Source organism: Bufo gargarizans, chromosome 2, assembly GCF_014858855.1.
Source record: "Bufo gargarizans isolate SCDJY-AF-19 chromosome 2, ASM1485885v1, whole genome shotgun sequence".
NCBI lineage: Eukaryota > Metazoa > Chordata > Amphibia > Anura > Bufonidae > Bufo > Bufo gargarizans.
Genome location: NC_058081.1, coordinates 34,062,697 through 34,085,531, shown reverse-complemented (window position 1 = coordinate 34,085,531; position 22,835 = coordinate 34,062,697). Strand labels below are relative to the sequence as shown.

Here is a 22,835-nt window from a genome sequence, read left to right as displayed (position 1 = left end):
TAAATGTAATAGTTATCTATTTTAACATGAACCTTGTGTTTTGTTATGCGCGTGACTCAGTCAGTGCCGCCCATCACCCACTAAGCCCCGCCCACCCTCGAAGCCCCGCCCGAGACCTAATCCCGCCCCCCCCGGTCCCTGGGAAAATTGTCTGACATGAAACTGGTCCTTCGTGCAAAAAAGGTTGGGGACCACTGATCTAGGGCCTTTGAAGTTGTCTTCTGGCTAGTCCCACCTCAGCAACCAGAGGTAATACGGGGCTAGCGTAATAAAACTCAAAAATCTAGCTTTACTCAGAACCTCCACAGTAACATCAGAGAATGGGGGGATGGATGTAAAAAGAGAACATTCATAAGGTATGAAAAACCAGGGCTGGGTGTCATTACTTGGTGCTCACCAAAGTAGTGAAGATTTGTCCTAGTTTTCTACCTGCCACGGCACCAGAGCCCATGCCGTCAACGTGAGTGTTAGGTTCCTGGTTTATTTTCTTTTATTTTTAGAAACTGTTGTGCATTATATTTCTATATGTCTTTTGTTCCTTTTTTTGTATATTATATATAAGCATTGTGACTCTTTTCGTCATATTAAACTATAGTTAGTACGTTCTGTCTTGTATTCTTCAATGAATCTACCTGCTAAGCTCGAAGCATATAAGGTGAAAAGTTTGGGAGGAAATTGTAATATTTAACTAACAAATTAATCATATAGGGATAGTAGAGAATAACTGAAGACTTCCTGTAAGAGTGAGCGCTCTTAAAACGAACCTTAGTGGTGGCAGTGATGAGGTATTACTGGGAATAGTAATAATTTAGCTAAATCAATTGCCAAACCCACACATCACATGAACTCCAGTGAGGGTGATCATGACACACACTAACAAGCTACAGACGCTCTAGGCTGCTAGTCAAATATGATAAAGACTATAAGGTAGTCTTCTAAGATGAATCTCCATACTGTATAAACATCCGTGACTGTATGTACACTCCAGCTCTGAAATCAAATACAGAAATCATCATTGATCCCACCCCACGTGTGTCTATGGTTTGTTGATTCTCTAACGGCTGTTGAACTTATTACATAATTTGGGACCGAGAGCACATAGGTCAAGAGATCATTTCTCTGACAGTAAATTGGCCTCTCGAACAGGGATTAGAGAAACCAGCATTAACCCATCCGGGACCAGAGAGGAGGACAGACACCCGGGGACAGAAGAATAAATGAGTAGCTGCGAAGGTAAGAAAAGTATTTTTTTTAACCTTTCTATTCTGCCTTCTCTTTGAGTCTCAAAGCCTCCCATCCAGGGTGAGTTGTTTTTGAGGGTAATTGTCACGGCCTCTGTTGTGTTTGCCATGACACGTTAGCCGTCTTTGCTGTTGCCAGGGACAACGTGTAGTTGTTGCAGCATGTCGGTGCCTCTACCTTTCTCCTGGGGCCTTCCCTGTCTGGTGCCGGAGGGGTTAATTATCTGGCCGGTGGGGATCTAGGTGTGTCCTGGGTGTGGTCTCTTGGCTCTTAATATTGTGGGTCTTAGAGTCTGGGGTTAATTGCCCTTGAACCTTTGTGTGAGCTGGAGATGGTACTGCTCCTTTTCTGGAGATTCCGTCTGTCCAGTGGGAGGGCCTCGCAGCTAGACATACTGTCACAATGGGGAGTGGGGGAAAACTCTGCACCGTATAACGAGGGAAAATGGGAAAGCAGCGAGGCCTGAACACCAGGAAAAGAGAGCAGATCACCTCCTAAAGCCGCCATAATCCTTGCCTTGACTCCTAACCATATGAGCAGACCCAGATGGTAGGTGGGCTCATACACAGGAACCTAGTACCCTTAGACTCCCTGAATATCCCTGAAATAAGGCTAGGAGCAGGTGATGACCTGTTCATCCCAGACGCAGATAAACAGGAGTCTCTACCGGCCTAGTAAAGAACATGTACCTACCTGCCGCAGCCACAACAATGACCAGACCCCATGCAGACAGGAAGCATGGCGGCCCCTGGTGGAGCTGCTCACCAAGTAGTTATTCCCCCTCCGGGGAACCCATACACCCCCTTCCGCAAGTCACAATGAAAGATAGGGGGATGTCTAGCAGACATGCTAAACTACTACACCACCAGACATGTGACAATGACTAGACATAAAACACCAACCATACCAACCACACACATAAGAGGGGTAGAGAAGGGAAGGTAAAGACAAAGGGAACATAGATGACATCGGTGATACATGGATGTCCAACTAGGTGGCCCTCAAGAACTGGGCAGATAAAACACCCAGGACAGGAGCAAGCTCCAGCACCAACAAAGGCTGGAGTACAACTGACTCCAGCCTGGAAGCAATAGGTAATAAAAAACTAGTGGCCACACCCAGCCAGGAATTAACCCCTCCAGCACCAGACAGGGGATGAACCAGGAGAAGGGGAGCAAAGCACATACATGCTGTGACAACGCATTGCCCCTGGCAACCAGCATGCACGGCTAATGTGTCACGGCGCACAACAAAGACCGTGACAGTAAGGTCTAGTCAAATGAACTGATTTGGAAACTATGTGCTTTCTGGTGTATGTTTAACTCAATATCTGTTTGTCTAACTCAATTCTCTTCCTCTGTCCCTCCTTGTGCCGAGTCTTCTGATCTGGGTAACTTCTATCTCTATAATGTCCAGTCCAAGAACCTTTTGTAAAATAAGTTTTAGAAGTGATGATGATTAAGACTAACTAACCCGTGTTAAGGGGTTTTCCGAGTTCAGAGCTGAAACCAGACATATTCCCATCTTCACCCCTCCAGCCACCATGAAATGAACAACGGAGCATTTTATGCCCCGATGACCATCCTTGCCCAGCTCTGGGCAAGGGATTTTTGTCTATATTATTACACTGCTAGGCAGAGGCTTCCACCTAGCAGTGTTCCTACTACTAAACGAGATAAACGAGGCGGCAAATCATAATGAGGTGGTTATTATGGGGGACTTCAACTACCCAGATATAGACTGGGAAACTGAAACTTGTATATCTCTTAAAGGAAACAGGTTCTTGGCAATAACCAAAGACAATTACCTCTCCCAACTGGTTCAGGACCCGACTAGAGGGACGGCCATACTGGACTTAGTATTAACCAATAGGCCTGACAGAACAACAGACGTGCAGGTTGGGGGGCACCTGGGAAATAGTGACCACAAAGTAATAACCTTCCAATTATCATTCAAAAGAGCGTTTCTACAGGGAGGAACAAAAATACCAAACTTCAAAAAAGCTAAATTTAGCCAACTAAGAGAGGCCATAGGCCAAACTAAATGGGATAAAGTCCTCACAAATAAAAATACAGCCACAAAATGGGATATCTTTAAAAGCATCCTAAAATCTCATTGTGAGAGGTACATACCGTATGGGAATAAAAGGTTAAGGAACAAAAAGAAACCAATGTGGCTAAACAGAACTGTAAAGAAAGCAATAAATGACAAAAAGAAAGCATATAAAACACTAAAACAGGAAGGTAGCACGGAAGCACTGAAAAACTATAAGGAAAAAAATAGAACATGTAAAAAACAAATAAAAGCGGCCAAACTAGAGACTGAGAGATTAATTGCCAAAGAGAGTAAAACTAACCCTAAAATGTTCTTCAATTATATAAATGTTAAAAAGTATAAATCTGAAGGTGTCGGCCCTTTAAAGAGTAATGAGGGGGGAGTCGCAGAGAGCGACGAGGAGAAAGCAAAGCTGTTAAATATTTTTTTTTCCAATGTATTCACTGAGGAAAATAAACTGTCAGATGGCATGCCAAATGTTAAAATAAATTCCCCATTAAAAATGTCCTGTCTGACCCAGGAAGAAGTGCAACAGCGACTTAAAAAGATTAAAATAGACAAATCGCCAGGACCAGATGGCATACACCCCCGTATCCTAAGGGAATTAAGTAATGTTATAGCCAGACCCTTATTTCTGATATTTACAGATTCTATATTGACAGGGAATGTCCCACAGGATTGGCGCATGGCAAATGTGGTGCCAATATTCAAAACTGTCCAAAAACAGAGCCTGGAAACTATAGGCCGGTAAGTTTAACATCTGTTGTGGGTAAACTGTTTGAAGGTTTTCTGAGAGATGCTATGTTAGAGCATCTCAACAGAAATAAGCAAATAACGCCATATCAGCATGGCTTCGTGAGGGATCGGTCATGTCAAACAAATTTAATCAGTTTCTATGAGGAGGTAAGTTCTAGACTTGACAGCGGCGAATCAATGGATGTCGTGTATCTGGAGTTCTCCAAAGCATTTGGCACTTTACCACATAAAAGGTTAGTATATAAAATGAGAATGCTCGGACTGGGAGAAAACGTCTGTAAGTGGGTAAGTAACTGGCTCAATGATAGAAAATAGAGGGTGGTTATTAACGGTACACACTCAGATTGGGTCACTGTCACTAGTGGGGTACCTCAGGGGTCAGTATTGGGCCCTATTCTCTTCAATATATTTATTAATGATCTTGTAGAAGGCTTGCATAGTAAAATATCAATTTTCGCAGATGACACTAAACTGTGTAAAGTAATTAACACTGATGAGGACAGTATACTGTATATATATATATATATATATATATATATATATACACTACAGAGGACAGTATACTACTACAGAGCGATCTGGATAGATTGGAGGCTTGGGCAGATAAGTGGCAGATGAGGTTTAACACTGACAAATGTAAAGTTATGCACATGGGAAGGAATAATGCAAGTCACCCGTACTTATTAAATGGTAAAACATGCACTGGCATGGAAAAAGATCTAGGAATTTTAATAAACAGCAAACTAAGCTGCAAAAACCAGTGTCAGGCAGCTGCTGCCAAGGCCAATAAGATAATGGGTTGCATCAAAAGGGGCATAGATGCCCGTGATGAGAACATAGTCCTACCACTTTACAAATCACTAGTCATACCACACATGGAGTACTGTGTACAGTTCTGGGCTCCAGTGAAAAAAGCAGACATAGCAGAGCTGGAGAGGGTCCAGAGGAGGGCAACTAAAGTAATAACTGGAATGGGGCAACTACAGTACCCTGAAAGATTATCAGCATTAGGGTTATTCACTTTAGAAAAAAGACGACTGAGAGGAGATCTAATTAATATGTATAAATATATCAGGGGTCAGTACAGAGATCTCTCCCATCAGCTATTTATCCCCAGGACTGTGACTGTGACGAGGGGACATCCTCTGCGTCTGGAGGAAAGAAGGTTTGTACACAAACATAGAAGAGGATTATTTACGGTAAGAGCAGTGAGACTATGGAACTCTCTGCCTGAGGAGGTGGTGATGGTGAGTACAATAAAGGAATTCAAGAGGGGCCTGGATGTATTTCTGGAGCGTAATAATATTACAGGCTATAGCTTCTAGAGAGGGATCGTTGATCCAGGGAGTTATTCTGATTGCCTGATTGGAGTCGGGAAGGAATTTTTCCCCCCTTAAGTGGGGAAAATTGGCTTCTACCTCACAGGGTTTTTTGCCTTCCTCTGGATCAACTTGCAGGATAACAGGCCGAACTGGATGGACAGATGTCTTTTTTCGGCCTTATGTACTTTGTTACTATTTGTAGCGATGAAATTTCGGACATAGTCAAATCCCTACCCAATGGGAATGCTCCAGGACCAGATGGGTTACCCGCTGGTTACTACAAAAAATTCCTACCAATACTGCTCCCTCATATTACAGTGGTGCCAGTCACTGATGACGGGAGCCCTTCCCCCAAAGCAAACCTTAGAAGCTACTATAACTGTAATAGCAAAAGAAGTCAAGAATGAAATGGAATGCGGCAGCTACAGGCCAATTTCACTTCTTAACTTAGATGTCAAGATATGGGCAAAGATCTTAGCAAATAGACTGAATAAAGTAGTTCCAAAAATAATTCACCCTGATCAAGCTGGATTTGTGGCGGGCAGAGAAGGCAATTTCCACTCTTGTAGGATCCTTCATGCGGTCAAGCTAGCAAAAGACAAAAAACTCCCTCTTATCCTTCTCAGTACGGATGCCGAGAAGGCGTTTGACCGAGTCAATTGGCTGCATATGCAAAGGACCCTACACAGATTTGGTGTACACCACCCCTTCATCACCGCGATTATGTCTCTCTACCATCAACCTAGTGCCAGAGTGAGGGTCAACGGCACTTTATCTACCCCTTTTAACATAAGCAACGGCACGCGCCAGGGGTACCCGTTGTCCCCCACTCTGTTCATTATCACTATGGAAACTTTACTACAAGCAATAAGAGATGATCCATTGATAAAGGGACTGAAAACTAACCAAACTGAACATAAATGCGCCGCCTTTGCGGACGACCTTCTGCTCCTGATCACAAACCCCACCCAAGCGTTCTCTCCATTAATGGCCCTGTTTGAACAATTTGGAATACTTTCAAACTTTCAAATTAATTACTCCAAATCAGAACCTCTTAATATTACTATCCCAACTTCTCAAATCTATAAGCTGTGTACCTCCTACCCTTTCACATGGCAACAGGAGAAAATTAAATACCTGGGTATATATCTTACAAATTCACCAACGAAGCTGTATTCCATAAATTATGTCCCTCTACTGAAAAAAGTCAAAGACCAATTGAGTTCTCTGTCTCTCCCCTTTGTCTCATGGCTTGGCAGAAATAACCTTCTACAAACCTCTATTATGCCCCAAACTCCTATACCTCCTCCAAATGGTTCCTATCCATTTGCCAAATTCCTTCTTTGTCTCCACCCGGTCATTATTTGCATCTTTCCTATGGAAAGGCAGAAAATCGTGTATAGCGTACAACAAACTAACCAGAAATCGTACACACGGAGGTATGGGCCTTCCTGACGCTCAGCTGTACTACAAAGCGGTCCAACTGAAAAGGTGGTTGCAACTATGCATCCCCCAATTCAGGATTTCAGGCTCAGATATAGAATTAAACACACTAACCAATTGTCAGCTAGCGGGATTATGGGAAGTCCGAAAACCTCATCCCCCCATAGAGGGTTTGACCAAAGGGATCTACTCGGTCTTCAACACCCTATCTAGTCACTCGCATCTTCTCTCTGATCCCCCTGGACTCATGCCTTCTCCACTCTGTCCATTCCTGATATACCCTAATGTCACCAACCCTCCAGATTTCTGGAACACATTTAAAGACTTGAATATCAAGGAGTTACTAACCCATACGAAAACAACACCAGAATTGAACACATTCTTTTCCCAACGTTTGAAACAAGCTACCTTCTTAGATATAAAAATCTTCAAAGATGTTTGCCTTAAACTTCAGGATAAATATGCAACTTTAAATGAATCTACCTGGTTTGAACAGTTGATACTAAGACGTACATCACTTAAACATGTAATCTCTACTATTTACAAAAATCTACTAGGTTCACTGAAAATAAACAAACCAACCTACATTGTCCAGTGGGAGGAGGATCTGGGAGTATCCTTTAGCATGACAGATATCGACCACATATATCTAAGGTCTCACGGTTTCTCTGGGTGTGTAAAAATTCAAGAACATTCATACAAAACGATGGTCAGATGGTATAATGACCCTAGCAAACGCTACAAAATGGGTTTATCAAACACGAATGTAGGCTGGCGTTGTTCTCAGGGTAAAGGCACACTTGGTCACATATTTTGGTCTTGCCCGCTAATCACCAGTTACTGGTCTCACATTGAAAAGGAAATCAACCGGATATGCGATTCCTCCCTTCAGCTTAACGCAATCTCAGTTCTTTGGTGGCTACCCTCTAAAGGCTGGTCTCCTAGACCGTTTGATCTCCCCACATGGCTTGTCCAAGCAGCTAGATCGGTTATCCCGCTGCGGTGGCTTAGCCCAGATCCTCCCTCCATTACCCAGTGGAAATTGAAAGTCGACCAACTATACCTCATGGAAGAACTTAGTAGCCGGGCTAACAGGTCTCACTCCAAGTTTCTACAACTGTGGAGCCCATGGAAGAAATATAGGAATTCCTAATTACGACACATGTTTGTTCGCACCTCACTAACAACAAATCCATGTTAAGGACCTCTCGTTTAGCACTTCTAAATATCACTGCCATTTTGGATGACATCAATGTGGTATTGTCAGCCGCATGGAATATCTGTGGTTGAACCTTATGCTGCTGTGGTTTGTCATGACAATGGAGTCTCCTACTCTAGAGAGGAGGCTAACCTTTGCTTACTCACAATCCTCATCCCACCAGGATGAGACAAGTGACCCGAGTGTGATTTGTGATCTGAGTGCTGTTAGGAGGATGTTCTTAGCCTCCTTTCGTTCGATATGGTTATTTGTAGATTAACGTTCCCCACCAAAGCCAGCTTGGTTAAATATTTTTTCTGTATGCATTGACAACTTGGCTACGCTCCATTGTAGGGTCATATGAATAGAATATGATCTTAGCTTTTCGCTCTACGAACCCCAAATAGATGTAATTTGGTGGATGGTAGCTATATCTGTTTGTTTTCTCTGTATCTGCAATTCTTGTAAAACTTGCTTTCTGCTATACCTGTAATATGTCAAAAGATGCTTATTCTATTATTGCAAAAATGAATAAACAGATATTTGTAAAAAAAAAAATTGCACACTGACTAATACAGATGTTGTAGATTGCCAAAAAAGTCTTTTTTTGGTAACAGAATATGAAAGCTGTATATATTAAACTTGAATTTAACACTTGCAGATCTGGAAAATACTGTTTTTTGAAAAGAATTGTGTGTTTTTCAAACCCCAGAAAATGATGGGTTTATGTCTACCTTAAATTGCACACTGACTAAGCCAGCCATAAAAATGGTGATTTGCAATGTCCCAAAAGCTCAGATGCAGTTTTAGCCCATTCCTCCGTATAAACAGCTTCAACTCTGTTATGTTGGTGGGTTTCCTTCCACGAGCTTCTTGTTGGCCCTTACACAACATTTCTGTTGAATTACAATCATGACTTTGACTTGGCCACTCCAAAACTTTAAATTACTTCTTTGCTTTCCTTGGTCTTAGGGTCTTTGTATTGCTGCATCACCCACAGTCTCTTGAGATTCATCTCACGGACCGATGTCCTGACATTTTCCTTTAGAATTTGCTGGTATAATTTAGAATTCATGACGGAGGCATTGGTTACCCTTCTTCCGACCCCTAATACTTACCTGCCTCTAATCCGGCCCTAACCCCACCGATGCATTCTCGGCCCACTATTCCGAACTACCACTAACCTTTTAATAAAACTAGGACACCAAGCTGGAATAAATTGGCCACAGCAGCCATTTTATTAACATACAACAAACATATATAAAAAACCATAACACTTAATGATAAATCCACCCAGGGGGAAGTCCTTGAAGCCCCAAATAACTGAAATTACCCCACTGGGGTGAGCCAATTTGCCTCCAGCTGTTGCCCACCAGCTCAGAAGCACCACTGAACGGTCCATTTTAATTTCGTCACAACTGGGAGTCCAGCGCCGACCAAGGAGCCCTACCATCATCCTCACCTGTGAATATAACCAACTTCAATGACATCCCCCCGCCACAAACACACATATTTGACCCCTTAAGTATGTGCGTCCCTCCATAAATTCAAAGCTGTCTCAATCCCTTCCTGTAACGCCAAACTTTACAAATCCAAATCAGCCCGCCAAAAAAAAAAACACACCATTCTCAAGCTCCGTATGCCTCACCGCTACTGCCCCATTCCTGGGCATAAAATGACCCATAGCCCTATTTACCTCAATCCGCGCCTTGTTTACACCCTCCACTGATCTGGCACCCCTTCCAAACCTTCCTCGGGACTATATCGGACCAAACGGTCATCAATCTCAGAAACAAAGCCCATAACCGCAACATGTCAAACTTCACATCCCAAAGTAGTTCCCTAAATGGCTGTGCTGCCAAATCGTTGCCGCCCACATGCAAAACTAACACGTCGGTTGCCCTATCCTGCATGAAAAACCATGTACCTCCAGCAAAACCCGAGCCCACATCATACCCCTGCGCCCCAACCACCTTACCACCACTGCCGATTGTGGGAAACCCAATTGCTGACCATCCGGCCGAGCCACACTAGGGCTGGAACTGCACCTGTAATGAGAGACCAAAGCAAAGAACAATCCTGCTGCCAAACCCCCCAACCCCTATAAAGCCCCCTCCATTTTACATTCGATTTGAACGGATATAAGACCTAAAACGAATCGATTCTCAACGCACAATGCGCTTGATCACTTAGCCCCCAACGGGCCACCTCCGTCGCTGCTCCAATCCGAAATGAATGACTTGAGTACCCCACTTGACCAAATCCCAACCTCTTTAAACATTTTGAAAAAACTTCAGCGAACTGAAAACGAGATAAAAACGGCCCATCATTAACAATGGTAAAACCCCCCTCCTCATTTCCATCCTATATTCCCTCATACATTGCACTGGGCACATGGCACAACCTGGAACGCCGAACAGAACTTCTCTACGCCCTCTACCCTCCACATCTGTCTTTGAGCGATGAATACTGAATTCCACCCTATCGTTAAACAAATCCATGTCTTCAATAAGCAACCCTCCCACCGACTAACTGTCGGACAGACCAATTCCCCTAAGCGTAACGCCCCAAAAAACGCCAAAGAAAATGCTAATCTAAATAACCGTTCCTCCCAGGCTGAACTACAAACTTCTTTTAACTGCAAACGACACCAGCCTCCTGCGACACTGGCCTCCTGCTATCTTCCCCTACCCTTAAAGGATGCCAACCTTTAAACGCCCCCATGACCAAAAAGAATCCTGCCCGGGGAGCATCCGCCTTCACTGGGTCAGCATTTGCTCAATAATCCATCAGTATTGCTAATGCACAAAAAAACAGGAGTGGCTCTAAAACAGAGATGACACGTGAATGGAATATTTGCATGTCATCTGTGTTTTGTACCTACTCCTGCTTTTGGCTACCTAATTACAAGCCAATTCTGATGGGACCATACAGGCCTTACAGCTGCTACACAGACAGGATCCGTTGTGGGTCTCATTTTTCCTTCCTTCTTGACAGATCACAAGAAGGATCAAATAAATGATGATGTCAGCCAGGCCGAAAGACAAAATAGTGACCGAGTCATGAAGTGGGGAGGGTGGAAACAGCAAGAGAAGTCCACAGAGAGGACCTATGAAATAATGGTGAGGTGGAAGCATCAGGAGGAGGCCACAGAGTGGCCCAATGACACAATCTGGAGTTTGCAGCAGTATGAGGAGGCCACAGAGTGGCACATTGACAGAGTCTTGACTTGGCAGCAGTATGAGGAGGCCTACGAGTGGCACAATGACCGAGTCTGGAGGTGGCGGCAGCAGCAGCATCAAGAGGAGGCCACAGCGTGGCCCAACGACAGAGTCTTGACTTGGCAGCAGTATGAGGAGGCCTACAAGTGGCACAATGACAGAGTGTGGAGGTGGTGGAAGCAGCAGCAGCATCAGGAGGAGGCCACAGAGTGGCAAGGTGACAGTGTGGATAAGGCAGCAGCAGCTTCAGGATACCAAACAGTGGCAAGGTGAGATAGTGTGGATACATCAGCATCAGGATACTACAGAGTGACAAGGTGACATAGTGTGGATATGGCAGCAGCAGCTGCATTAGGAGACCACAAAGTGACCCGGTGACAGAGTGGAGCGGTGGGTGGTATTACCAGTACCCGCTAACGAAGGTGGGTGAAAGAAGGAGCACTTGCCATCAGATTTGTGGCATCAGGCGGGTGGCAGCATCAGAGTAATAGCTGAGTCAGGTAGAAAGAAGAAACCAGTATCTTTTGTCAAAGTGTTGGTGTGGCACCATGGATGATCTAGTCTGATGCATCTGGAATTGGTGGGTGGAAATCCTGGCTGATCCACGCTTGATTAATCTTGACAAAGGTCATTCTCTCCACATTTTGGGTGGACAAGCGAGTTCTCCTTGGGGTAACTATGGCCCCCGCCGCACTAAACACCCACTCTGATGCCACACTACTGGCCGGGCAGGACTGCTTTTCAAGGGCAAACTTTGCTAGTTGCGGCCACAAATCCATTTTCTTCTGCGCAGTGTGCATTGGCAGGGTGCTGTCCAAGTATGCCACCACCTGCTGGTTCAGGTTCTGCTCCAGGTCTACCTGCTGCTGCTGGTGAGTAGTTACTTCACTATGCGGGAGAAGAAAGCTACTCATCAGCGACTGTAGACTCAGGCTGCTGCTGATGGAGCTGGTACTGCTCCTGCCACCTCACCCCTGAGGTCACTTGTGATGACGTGGATGACCGAGTTAACCAATCAAGAACCGCTAGGTTGCTGGTCAAGACACACCCGCTAGATAACATCGGGAGCTCAGACCGCTCGATGCGACTCCTGCTGCCACGAGTCTACGACCCAATTTGAGGGTTTTGCCGTGGGGTGTTGTACCCAAGAAGGAACCAGGCAAATTTCGCCTGATACATCACCTGTCTCATCCGAAGGGCGCATCGGTGAATGATGCTATACTTCAGGAGGAGGAGTCAGTGTCATATGTATCGTTGGATCGGGCGGTAGCGTTAGTGAGAGATGCTGGGAAGGGAGCTCTGTTGGCTAAATCGGATGTGGAGTCGGCTTTTAGACTCTTGCCGATTCCCCGGATTGTTTCCATTTGCTTGGGGGTTGTTTTGAGGGTTTTTTCTATTATGATACCTATTTGCCCATGGGGTGCTCCATTTCGTGCCACTATTTCGAACTGTTCAGCTCGTTTTTGGAGTGGGTTGTGCGTTTTGAATCTGGTTGGTCGTCGGTAATTCATTATCTCGATGACTTCTTGTTTGTAGGGCCGGGGGGTGTGGGGGTCTGTCAGACTCTCTTGTCCTCCTTTTTGGCTCTGATGGCGTGTTTTGGGGTTCCCATTTCGGCTGAGAAAACGGAAGGTCCGGTGATGCGGTTATCTTTCTTGGGTATCGAAATAGATACAGTGGCCATGGTCTTTCGTTTGCCACAGGACAAGTTGGTTGGGCTCAAGCCTTTGATTGAGGGGTTTCTGGTGGTGCGGAAGGTGACTCTTAGGCAGCTGCAGTCTCTCCTGGGTATGTTTTGTTTTGCTTGCCGGATTATGCCTATGGGGTGGGTCTGTTCGCGGCGTTTATCGTTGGCGATGCAAGGGGTGATTTTCCCTAGTCACCGCATCCGACTGACCAAGTCGCTCAAGGCTGATTTACAGGTGTGGCGGGAGTTTTTGTGTTCTTACAACGGCCATACGTGTTATATTTCGCAGGAAATATCGGGGGCGGAGCTAGCGCCGAGACAGAGCAGACATGTGAAGCGCTGCTCTCCAGCAGATACACCCTTATAAGCCTGGATTTACTGCTCCACTGGTCGCCAAAATGGTTAAGATACTGATCAAGCAGGTCAAGCCCGTTCAGCCAGCCAGCCCGGCGATATGGATCGATTCATCAGAAAAGCAGCGGCTGCTGCTGTGGACAAAGATCCCAAGATGGCGCCCGGCAGTCCTAGGAGCGGCAGATCAGCTAAAGAAGCGGACGAATCAGAAGGGGTAAGAGATGTTTCTCCTGACCCTGATAACCTCCCCATATCCCGCTCCTACCTTAAAGAAGCTTTATTAGACGCCCTGGGCCCCATCAGCCTAGATTTAGCCTCCATCAAGGAAGATGTCCGCCACATAGGCAGGAGAGTGGAGGGCCTAGAAGATAATCAAGCGATCATCATCAGCCATCAATCGGAGGCAGCTAATAGCCTCATGATGTGCCAAAATCACCTTAATTCCTTGTATGCAGCTGTTGAGGAGCAGGAGAACAGAGGGAGGAGAAACAACCTGCGTTTCCGTGGAATACCCGAGTCTGTGTCCCCAGTGGATGTTCCTCAAGCTGTCATTCAAATTTGCCTGCAAATCCTGGGACTGGACTCGGTCCATGAAGTAATAATAGAAAGAGCCCACAGAGCCCTGCGTCCTAAGCCACAAGCCTCAGAGCCTCCTCGGGACGTTATATGCAAATTCTTGCACTTTCCTGTCAAGGAAGCTATCTTGTCAGGTGCCAGGCAAGCAGATCCCCTGAGATGGGAGAACAACCCTATAGCAGTTTTTCAGGACCTATCGCAGACCACCCTGAAGAAGCGTCGATCCCTGAAGCCACTAACGGAATGGCTCCGTCAGCATAACATCATGTACAGATGGACTTTCCCGTTCGGTCTGTCTTTTGCATATGAAGGACGGCGTGTCAACATCTCCTCCTATGGGGACTTAGAAAAAGTCTACACCCACTTGAAAATTCCTCCTCTGGACATAGAAAACTGGGAGATGGTCCAGAGCCTTCCAGCATTAACATCCCTACCTGCGATATCATCCTGGAAGACCCTGCGCACCCCAAGATCGCAGAAGACCAAGAAAAGTTACCTCGCCTCTACCCCTAAAAGACTCTCTCTCCCAGATAAATGATTACCTGCTTTTTCCCTACTATCTGGCTCTCCAGTAGTATTGGCCCTTTAAGGGTATTATCTACAATATTACAAGACGTTCAGTCTAATTCCCCCCCTGACGTCAATGACATTGTTAAAATTACTGTATATTGCTCCATCAAGCTCTAACAGTAATCTTAGGTTTGAGCTTGATCTCAAGCTCTTGTTTCGTTTTTTGTTATTTGTTCTTATTGTTTTTTCTTGTGACAGGTACTCCTTCTTCAACTACAAGATAACCCAGTGCTGCTCTATAGACGCAAGATGTCAGGTTACTTTTACATGCTCACGGTCTCCTTCCCTTCACAAACAGGTCTTTTTGTTTTACTTGCTTGTCCTTTATCTCTCGCCCTGGCAGACAGCACAAGCATTGGGGGAAATCAGGTCGACGTCATCTAATCTCTCCCCTACCACACCTTATGTAAGATAATGACTGACGTCCACCTGATTTCCTATAATGTTAAGGGGCTAAGATCTCCCGCTAAGAGGTGTAGAATATTCTCTCTATTGAAAAAAGCTAAGGGCTCTATAGTTTTCCTCCAAGAGACCCATTTTAAACATGGCCACTATCCCAATCTCTCTTACGCCAAATATCCCACTTGGTTCCACTGTGGGACCAGCGGTGCCGCCTCAAGGGGTGTGAGCATAGGATTCGGCAAAAACTTCCCTTTCACCCTCCTTTCACAAACCTTAGACCCAGAAGGCAGATACCTTATTCTGAAGGGCACAAAATGGCCAGCAAACCTTCACTCTAGTGAATGTCTACACCCCAAACTCAGGTCAAGTGGATTGGCTCCTTTCCCTCCATAACTTAATAGAGGCCCACGTAGAAGGCTCCCTAATCTTAGGAGGGGACTTTAATCTCACCCTAAATCCGCTTCTGGACTCCTCAAAAAAGTCCTCAATCTCTCATAAAAACCTCAGATCCCTCCAAGTTAAATTATTTAATTTGGGCCTGGTAGACATTTGGAGGTGTTTACACCCAGACGAGTTAGATTTCTCCTTTTACTCTGCAGCAAACGACACGTATACCAGGATTGATTATATTTTCTTACCTAAAGAAAAAATACAATTATGCAAATTAGCTAAGATTGGCGATATTACACTATCAGATCACGCCCCAATCTCCTGCGAACTGCACCTTTTATCCTCCCCCCCTAGAACCCCAAACTGGCGATTCAATGAATCACTACTAAATAACACCGCCCACAAAAACCAGATAGCCTCTCACCTTGAGGAGTATTTCTCTATTAATAATACCCCAGATATATCCCCCCAAACGCTATGGGATGCCCACAAGCCCTATATCCGGGGCAAGCTTATAAGTCTCTGCTCATTCCTCAAAAAGGAAGCAGAGAAAAAACTGAATCTTCTTTTGTCACAGATTCACGCTATAGAGAAGAAACACAAACAATCTCACCTAGCCTTGCACCTGTCGGAACTCCTTTCTCTAAGGACTGAACTTAAGAACCTCCTGAATGAACGCTCTGCTAAGTACTTTTTATCTTCTCAACAGAAGTTTTACGCTCATGGCGACAAAGCTTCTAAATACATGATGAGGAGGATTAAACAGAGAAAGGAGTCCCGATTTGTCCAATGCATTAAAACCCCCCAGGGCTCGTCCTTGTTTAAATCTGAGGAAATCGCTGCCCAATTTAGACTCTTCTATGAGTCCCTATATAATCTTCCCTCCCAAGAGCTAAAATACTCCCCTGAAGAGAAAATACCCCGTATCAATCTCTTTATGGAATCCCTCACTCTCCCAACACTGACCTCCTCCCAGAAAGAATCTCTCACCAGGCCTTTCTCGACCCAAGAATTAGAGTCAGCCATAAAATCTACCCCAAGTGGGAAGTGCCCAGTGGCCTCCCGATTTCATATTATTCTGCTTTCTGAACCCCTACCTTCTCCCAATGTACATTTTCTCTTTGGAGGGAAAGCCAATTTCTCCCGACATGACTAGGGCCACCATTACTATAATTCCTAAAGGTGGGAAGGATCCCTCCGCCTGTTCCAACTACCGTCCCATTTCTCTACTCAATGTAGATTTAAAACTCTTGGCCAAAATGCTCGCCCTTCGGCTGAATAAGTTCCTTCCTTTACTGATCCACCCGGACCAGGTGGGTTTTGTTAAGGGCCGAGAAGGAAAGGATAACACTGCCAAAGTCTTGAACTCCCTTTTTTATGCCTCTTACAAATCCTCACCCTTAATCTTGATCGGCACAGACGCCGAGAAGGCTTTTGATAGGGTAGACTGGTCAACTACCAGACTCTTTTATCAATTCAGTCTTCTCGATGTACACTCACTCCTCGGCGTCTGTGTCCGTCAACGGAATCCTTTCATCTAACTTCCCAATTAGTAACGGGACTAGACAGGGATGCCCTCTTTCCCCTCTTATCTTTGTCCTTATTATGGAGACACTTTTGCGGGCTTTGAGGCAGGAGAGAGACATCCGAGGCCTTCATGTAGGGGGACTGGAATTTAAGTTAGCTGCCTTTGCAGACGACCTCCTGATTATTACAACTAACCCCCTGAAGTCCATGCCCATAATTCTCTCACTTCTGAGCAGATTTGGGTCTATATCCAACTTTAAAGTCAACCCCACTAAATCCCAGGTGATACACATGGGTTTGTCCCGAGCGGCTCTCTCCTCCCTCAGAGCCTCCACCCCTTTTAACTGGGATACCCAGCAATTAACATACTTAGGTGTCAAACTTACCCCCTCTTTAAATGACCTTTATGCTTTAAACTTTAAACCCTTACTATCATCAATTATTGCCCAATTAGACTCAATTGACTTTCCATTCCTATCCTGGTTTGGGAGAAAAAAACCTCCTTATGTCCCTCGTTATGCCTAGGCTTACATATTTAATGCAGACTCTCCCCATAGAATTACCCAAGACTTTCTTTATTCTCTTGAACAAACATATACGTAAATTTATATGGCAAGGCAAGGCCCCTCGTATCTCCTTCTCCACTCTTTCTAAACCAAAAAAAACTGGAGGGATAGGATTACCTGACCCTGAAATATACATGAGATCTATTCTCCTGTCTAGGATTATAGATTGGATTAGATCCCCCCCCCCCCCCTCCAAACCATGGGTTATGTTGGAAAATTCATTTTTAAAAGCTCCTTTAAGGGCCCTTTTGTTATCAGGAAAACCCCTCCCTAGTCTACGCTCTATTCCTAATACGGTGATTAGGAATACTTTAAAGACTTGGAACTGGTTTGTAACTAATAAAGGCTCCATATCCCTCCCCTCCCCTCTGCTACTAATTAAGGATATAATCTCCCTGGCTCCGAAAGAGCTTAGAGATAGCTTTCCCCCCTCCCTGCACACCTCTGACTCCCCTGTAGAGACACTAGTAGACACAGAGGGGACCTTGCTATCCGACCAAAAGCTATGCGACCTTTTCAAAATCAAACCTGATAACCCTATCACATTAGGTTTTTTTAAAAAAGAAGCCCTTTCTTTACTCAAAAGCATCCCGACTCATACTGAACTCTCCTGGTTTGAAAAGCTCTTAAACGCTAAGCTATACCCCTCCAAGACTATCTCCACAACATATAGGAACCTAAAAAGCTCAGTTTCTGACCCCAAACCGGCTATGGTGGGCCTATGGGAAAGAGATCTACAACGCTCCCTATCAGAGGCTGAGATTTCTTCCATACTGATCTCCCCACATAAAATCTCTAGATGCACCCGAGTGCAAGAAAATAGTTATAAGATCCTATCCCGCTGGTATAAAACCCCGGACAAAACCTGCCTGTACAGCAGAGACGCTTCAGATCTCTGTTGGAGATGTCAAACAGAGAAGGGTTCTTATTTTCACATATGGTGGACTTGTAGTGTGATCAGGGGGTGGTGGGAGGAGATACTGAAGACCATCAACAAAATATGCCAGACTAATATCTCCTGTACCCCGGAACTAACCCTTCTCTCCCTAGGAGTTCAGAAAATCCCTAAACACACTGCTTCTCTCTTCTTACTTATGCTAAGCGCAGCTAGACTACTTCTCCCGAAGCTATGGCTTACTCGAGATACCCCCAGCCTCGAGTGCTGGTATAGTAAGATAGACCAAATATATAGAATGGAGGAAATCTCCCACTGGGAACTGAGAACAAGATCAGTTTTTCTAAAAATCTGGAACCCGTGGAAAGAATTCAGGCATTTCTCATGATGTCTTCCATTTGAACATATGTACATCATGACAGGGAATTACCTACCCCCGACCCCTTGTCTACTTTCCTTACCTTCCCTCCCTCCCCTTCCCTTTTTCCCTCTCCCCCCCCCCCCTCTTGATTACTAAGTTACCTGATTCATATATATTGAGTTGTATCCTCAATATCTGGTCTAACAGCACTTCTGGTGTAATATGCTGATAATAACGTCCTTACTTCACTGTGTTCTCTTTAAAAATATTATGTACACTTTAAAAATATTTTGTACATTTTAAAAATATTTTGTACAATGAGATATATGTACCTGTACTGTTACATGTTACATGTCACGTGTTTTTTATACATGTGTGTTTTTTATGAAAATAAAAACCATTAATTGAAAAAAAATAAAAAATTCGCAGGAAATATCTACTTGCGAGTTGGAGTTGTGGTCGGATGCGGCTTTTTCCTGTGGCTTTGGTACGGTTTTGGGTAGGGAATGGTGCGCTTCCCCTTGGCCGGATGAGTGGAGAGTTCTGGGTTTGATGAGTAACCTGACGCTGCTGGAACTGTTCCCTATTGTAGTGGCAGTGGAGATTTGGGGTGATAGGTTAGAAAATTGTCACGTGTGTTTTTGGTCGGATAACTTGGGCACTGTTCAGTGTATTAACAGGTTGTCCTCTTCGTTATTGCCGGTCCTAGCATTGCTGGGGCATTTGGTCCTGCGGTGCTTGGAACGCAATATTTACTTTAGAGCCCGTCATGTTCCGGGGGTGGATAACAGGATTGCTGATGCCCTCTCTCATTTTCGTTGCAGGTTTTTCGGGACCTTCTTCCGGAGGCGGAAATGGATGGCATGGCGTGCCCGGATTTCCTGTGACGTCTAGTGGTCAGCAATTAATGACGTTGGTCAGTTTTTCGGTGACTCCGGCTACGTGGCAGGCGCATGGTAAGGCCTGGGCTGAGTGGTTGGCGGTAAGGGGTAATAGGGAAGTGGCGGCACGGGATGATGTGCGTTTGGAGGTTACAGTGGAGTGGATGTTACGGATACGTGGTCAAGGGGTTTCGGCTCCAGTTGCGCGGCGTAAATTGGCGGGGGTGGGTTTTTATTTTAAATTATGCAGGTGGTCAGATGTCACTAAAAATTTCTTGGTCCGTCAGGCTATGAAGGGGTGGCAGAAGGAATATGTGGTGCGTGATAGTAGGCGTCCGATTTCGTTTAGTTTGCTGGGCAGATTGGTGGAAGCGTGTCAAGTTGTGTGTTCATCGGGGTTCGAGCAGGCTTTAGTTGCGGCGTGTTTTAGCGTTACTTTTTTCGCAGCTTTACAGGTGGGGGAATTGGTAGCGCCTTCAAGTTCACGACAGGGTGGTTTGTTGGTGACGGATGTGATTCTCAGTAATAATGCGCTGAGGGTTCGGATTCGTCGCTCGAAAACCGATCAGTTTGGGAACGGGGTGTGTTTACCTATCCATCCGGTTTCGGGTGGGGCTTGCCCTATAAGATTGGTATCAGATTACCGGGCGGTAAGGGTTAGTGGGGGGAATTTTTTTGCGCATGCTGACAGGTCTCCCTTGACAAAATTTCAGTTTTTCTCGGTGTTACGTAAATGTTTGGCGCATTTGGGGTTAGACCAGCGGGATTTTGGCACCCACTCTTTTAGAATAGGTGCGGCGACGGAGGCGGCTAGGGCAGGGTTGCCGGAAGCGGATGTCATGCGGATTGGTCGTTGGAGGTCGGCCTGCCTTGTGCGGTATGTAAGGCCAGACTTATTGGTGAGTTAGGTATTATAAAAAATAAAAAACTGAGACTGGTGTAGGTGGTTGCATGCGTAGCAGACTTGTTGGTCTTTTTTGCTAATTTTGTTTCTTTGCAGGGGTCGTTCGTCCAGTGATCTGGTTGGTTGGACATTCCTACATCTTCTGGGCAGCGCAGAGGGTGGAATGCAGGCCTGGAGGTCGCAGCCTGGGTTTCAGGGAAGTCGAGGTGGACTGGAGGGGGCTTCGGGGCCAGAGATGGTCCCAGGTGTTGCCGGAGGTGGTGGAGATTGGTCGTAGATCGGTGGGGCCAGTGATACTGGTCTTACATGCGGGTGGGAATGACCTGTGTTCCCAGAGGATGTTGGAATTAATGGCGTTGATGAGGTCTGATTTGGAGCGCTTCCCTGCGTTCTTCCCGGAGCTGGTTATAGGGTGGTCAGAGGTAGTGCCAAGAGTAGTTTGGCATGGCGCCAGGGACAGGGAGGCTATGGAAAAGTGCAGGAAGACATTGAATGCCCGGATGTCCCGTTTTGTGCGTTCTAAGGGAGGGGTGGTTGTCCGACATTGGCAGTTAGAGGGCGATAATAGATCTTTGATGAGGCCAGACGGTGTGCACCTCACCGAAATTGGACTGGATATCTTTTTGTCCGGTTTGCGGGATGGCATCGAACAGGCTTTTAGTTTGCTGGGTGGTGGTCGGAGCCCTGTTTAAGATACGGTCCTCCTCCGTGGCGGCATTTGAAAAGGAAAGTTCGTGGTGAAGAGTTATTGGCGTACGTACACCCTGGGGAGCCAGGGTGGTATACCGCATCGGAGGAATGGTTCGTGGAGGAGGTGGTGTTTTTTTATACCGTTTTGTTAAAAGAAAATATTAGCTGTGGCCGATCATCACCCAGTAAAGGATTGGTTGTTAAAACTAAGTTGTTGGAGTCTTTTTTGGGGTTAAGTTGGAAGGGGCCGGTGGTCCTCCCTTGTTCCCCTCCTTGCCCCATCCCTATTTTAGTACCAGCAGTCTGGAGAGCACCCGACAGGGTAGCGAGGGTGATGAGGGACTGTTGGTCCCCCTTCCCCTCCCTTTATGTTTTCCCTAGTTAGGGGTAAAGAATAGGCCCCCGGTTTGTGGTTGGGGGGAGAATAGTAAGGGGTTAAAGAAGTTGCAGGTGGAGTAAGGAAAGAAGGGGAGAGCCAGTGGGAGGAGTAGTATAGGTGGATATATATAGGGGAGGTCAGTGTAGGGACTTCCTCTTGACAGGGTAAGCTGAGTTGCCCGCCCTCCCGCTCTTAGGATTCAGGTTTATTTTTATACGTTTATAAAGTAATTTATATTAAATTTTTTTTTTTTTTTAAATGTGATATGTTGTTGCAAGACCAGTTTGGTTCATTGTGTCTCTCTTTTGAGGTTCGGTGAGAGGTGGAAAATGGAAGTCACAGAGGTGGAAAATGGAAGTTCGTGGTGAAGAGTTATTGGCGTACGTACACCCTGGGAAGCCAGGGTGGTATACCGCATCGGAGGAATGGTTCGTGGAGGAGGTGGCCGATCATCACCCAGTAAAGGATTGGTTGTTAAAACTAAGTTGTCGGAGTCTTTTTTGGGGTTAAGTTGGAAGGGGACGGTGGTCCTCCCTTGTTTTCCTCCTTGCCCCATCCCAATTTTAGTACCAGCAGTCTCACATGACAGAGAATGAGGGCTGCTCTTTGCAATTGCTGCTGCAGAGCAAGGTGCACGCCACCATGGACACCTGAAGCAGCTGTTAGAGGCAGGCACAATACATGTCTTTCACAGCAGCAACGCAGCACCAGAGCAATGAGGCCATGTACTATTGACTCCTCCTCAATGAAATCTTCCTGTCTACAACAGAAACAGGGCAGGACATTGCTTCTACACCCCATCACTCTAATATATGAGTAAAGTGAAGCATTTGCATGCGGTGTTAAAACTGGACAATCCTTTTGCTAAAGTGCATTAAGCAGCAAATATCCCACTGACTGTCTCATCACCAACTCCAGCTAGTCAAGATTGCATACTCAGGTCATTCAAATAGGCCACCAGATTTGTCAGTAAGGACAACTTCAGAATTCACTGTCATCACCCACATATTTAAATTACAGAAAACACTCGAGCTGATGCAACAAAGGATGGCAGAAGAACAGCTTCCGCATCTCATTGGCAGCCTTGTAGCTGTTGGGTACCCACACAGACAATTTCTCATGGAGGAGGAAGTGAAGGAGGAGGATGAGGTGCTACCATTAGAGGAGGTGGAAGAGCAGGAGGAGGAGTTGGTGGTGCAGAAGGACAAGGCCGATAATGAAGACATTGTCCATGATGACCATTAATCGCAGTGGTGGGCGGAGCCGGAAATAACTGGGTCGTCGGGCATGCTGGAGAGCATTGCAAACTGTATGCTTGCACGTCATTAATATGACAGAACAGTTTTTTCATGTGTCGCACCAGGCTAATGCAAATCAGCAAATTGAGATATACTGCCTGAACACCCAGGTTCAGTC

The 22,835-nt window shown here is 45.5% G+C and overlaps 1 protein-coding gene across 1 annotated transcript; it reads left to right on the top strand.

The window, feature by feature from the left end:
• Positions 1-1,097: 1,097 nt before the first annotated feature.
• Positions 1,098-21,865, top strand: LOC122929276. Its single transcript, XM_044282795.1, has 3 exons — positions 1,098-1,233; positions 19,390-19,521; positions 20,447-21,865. The coding sequence occupies exons 1-3, from the start codon at positions 1,218-1,220 to the stop codon at positions 21,040-21,042; spliced, it is 744 nt and encodes a 247-aa protein (XP_044138730.1). The 5' UTR covers positions 1,098-1,217; the 3' UTR covers positions 21,043-21,865.
• Positions 21,866-22,835: the final 970 nt, after the last annotated feature.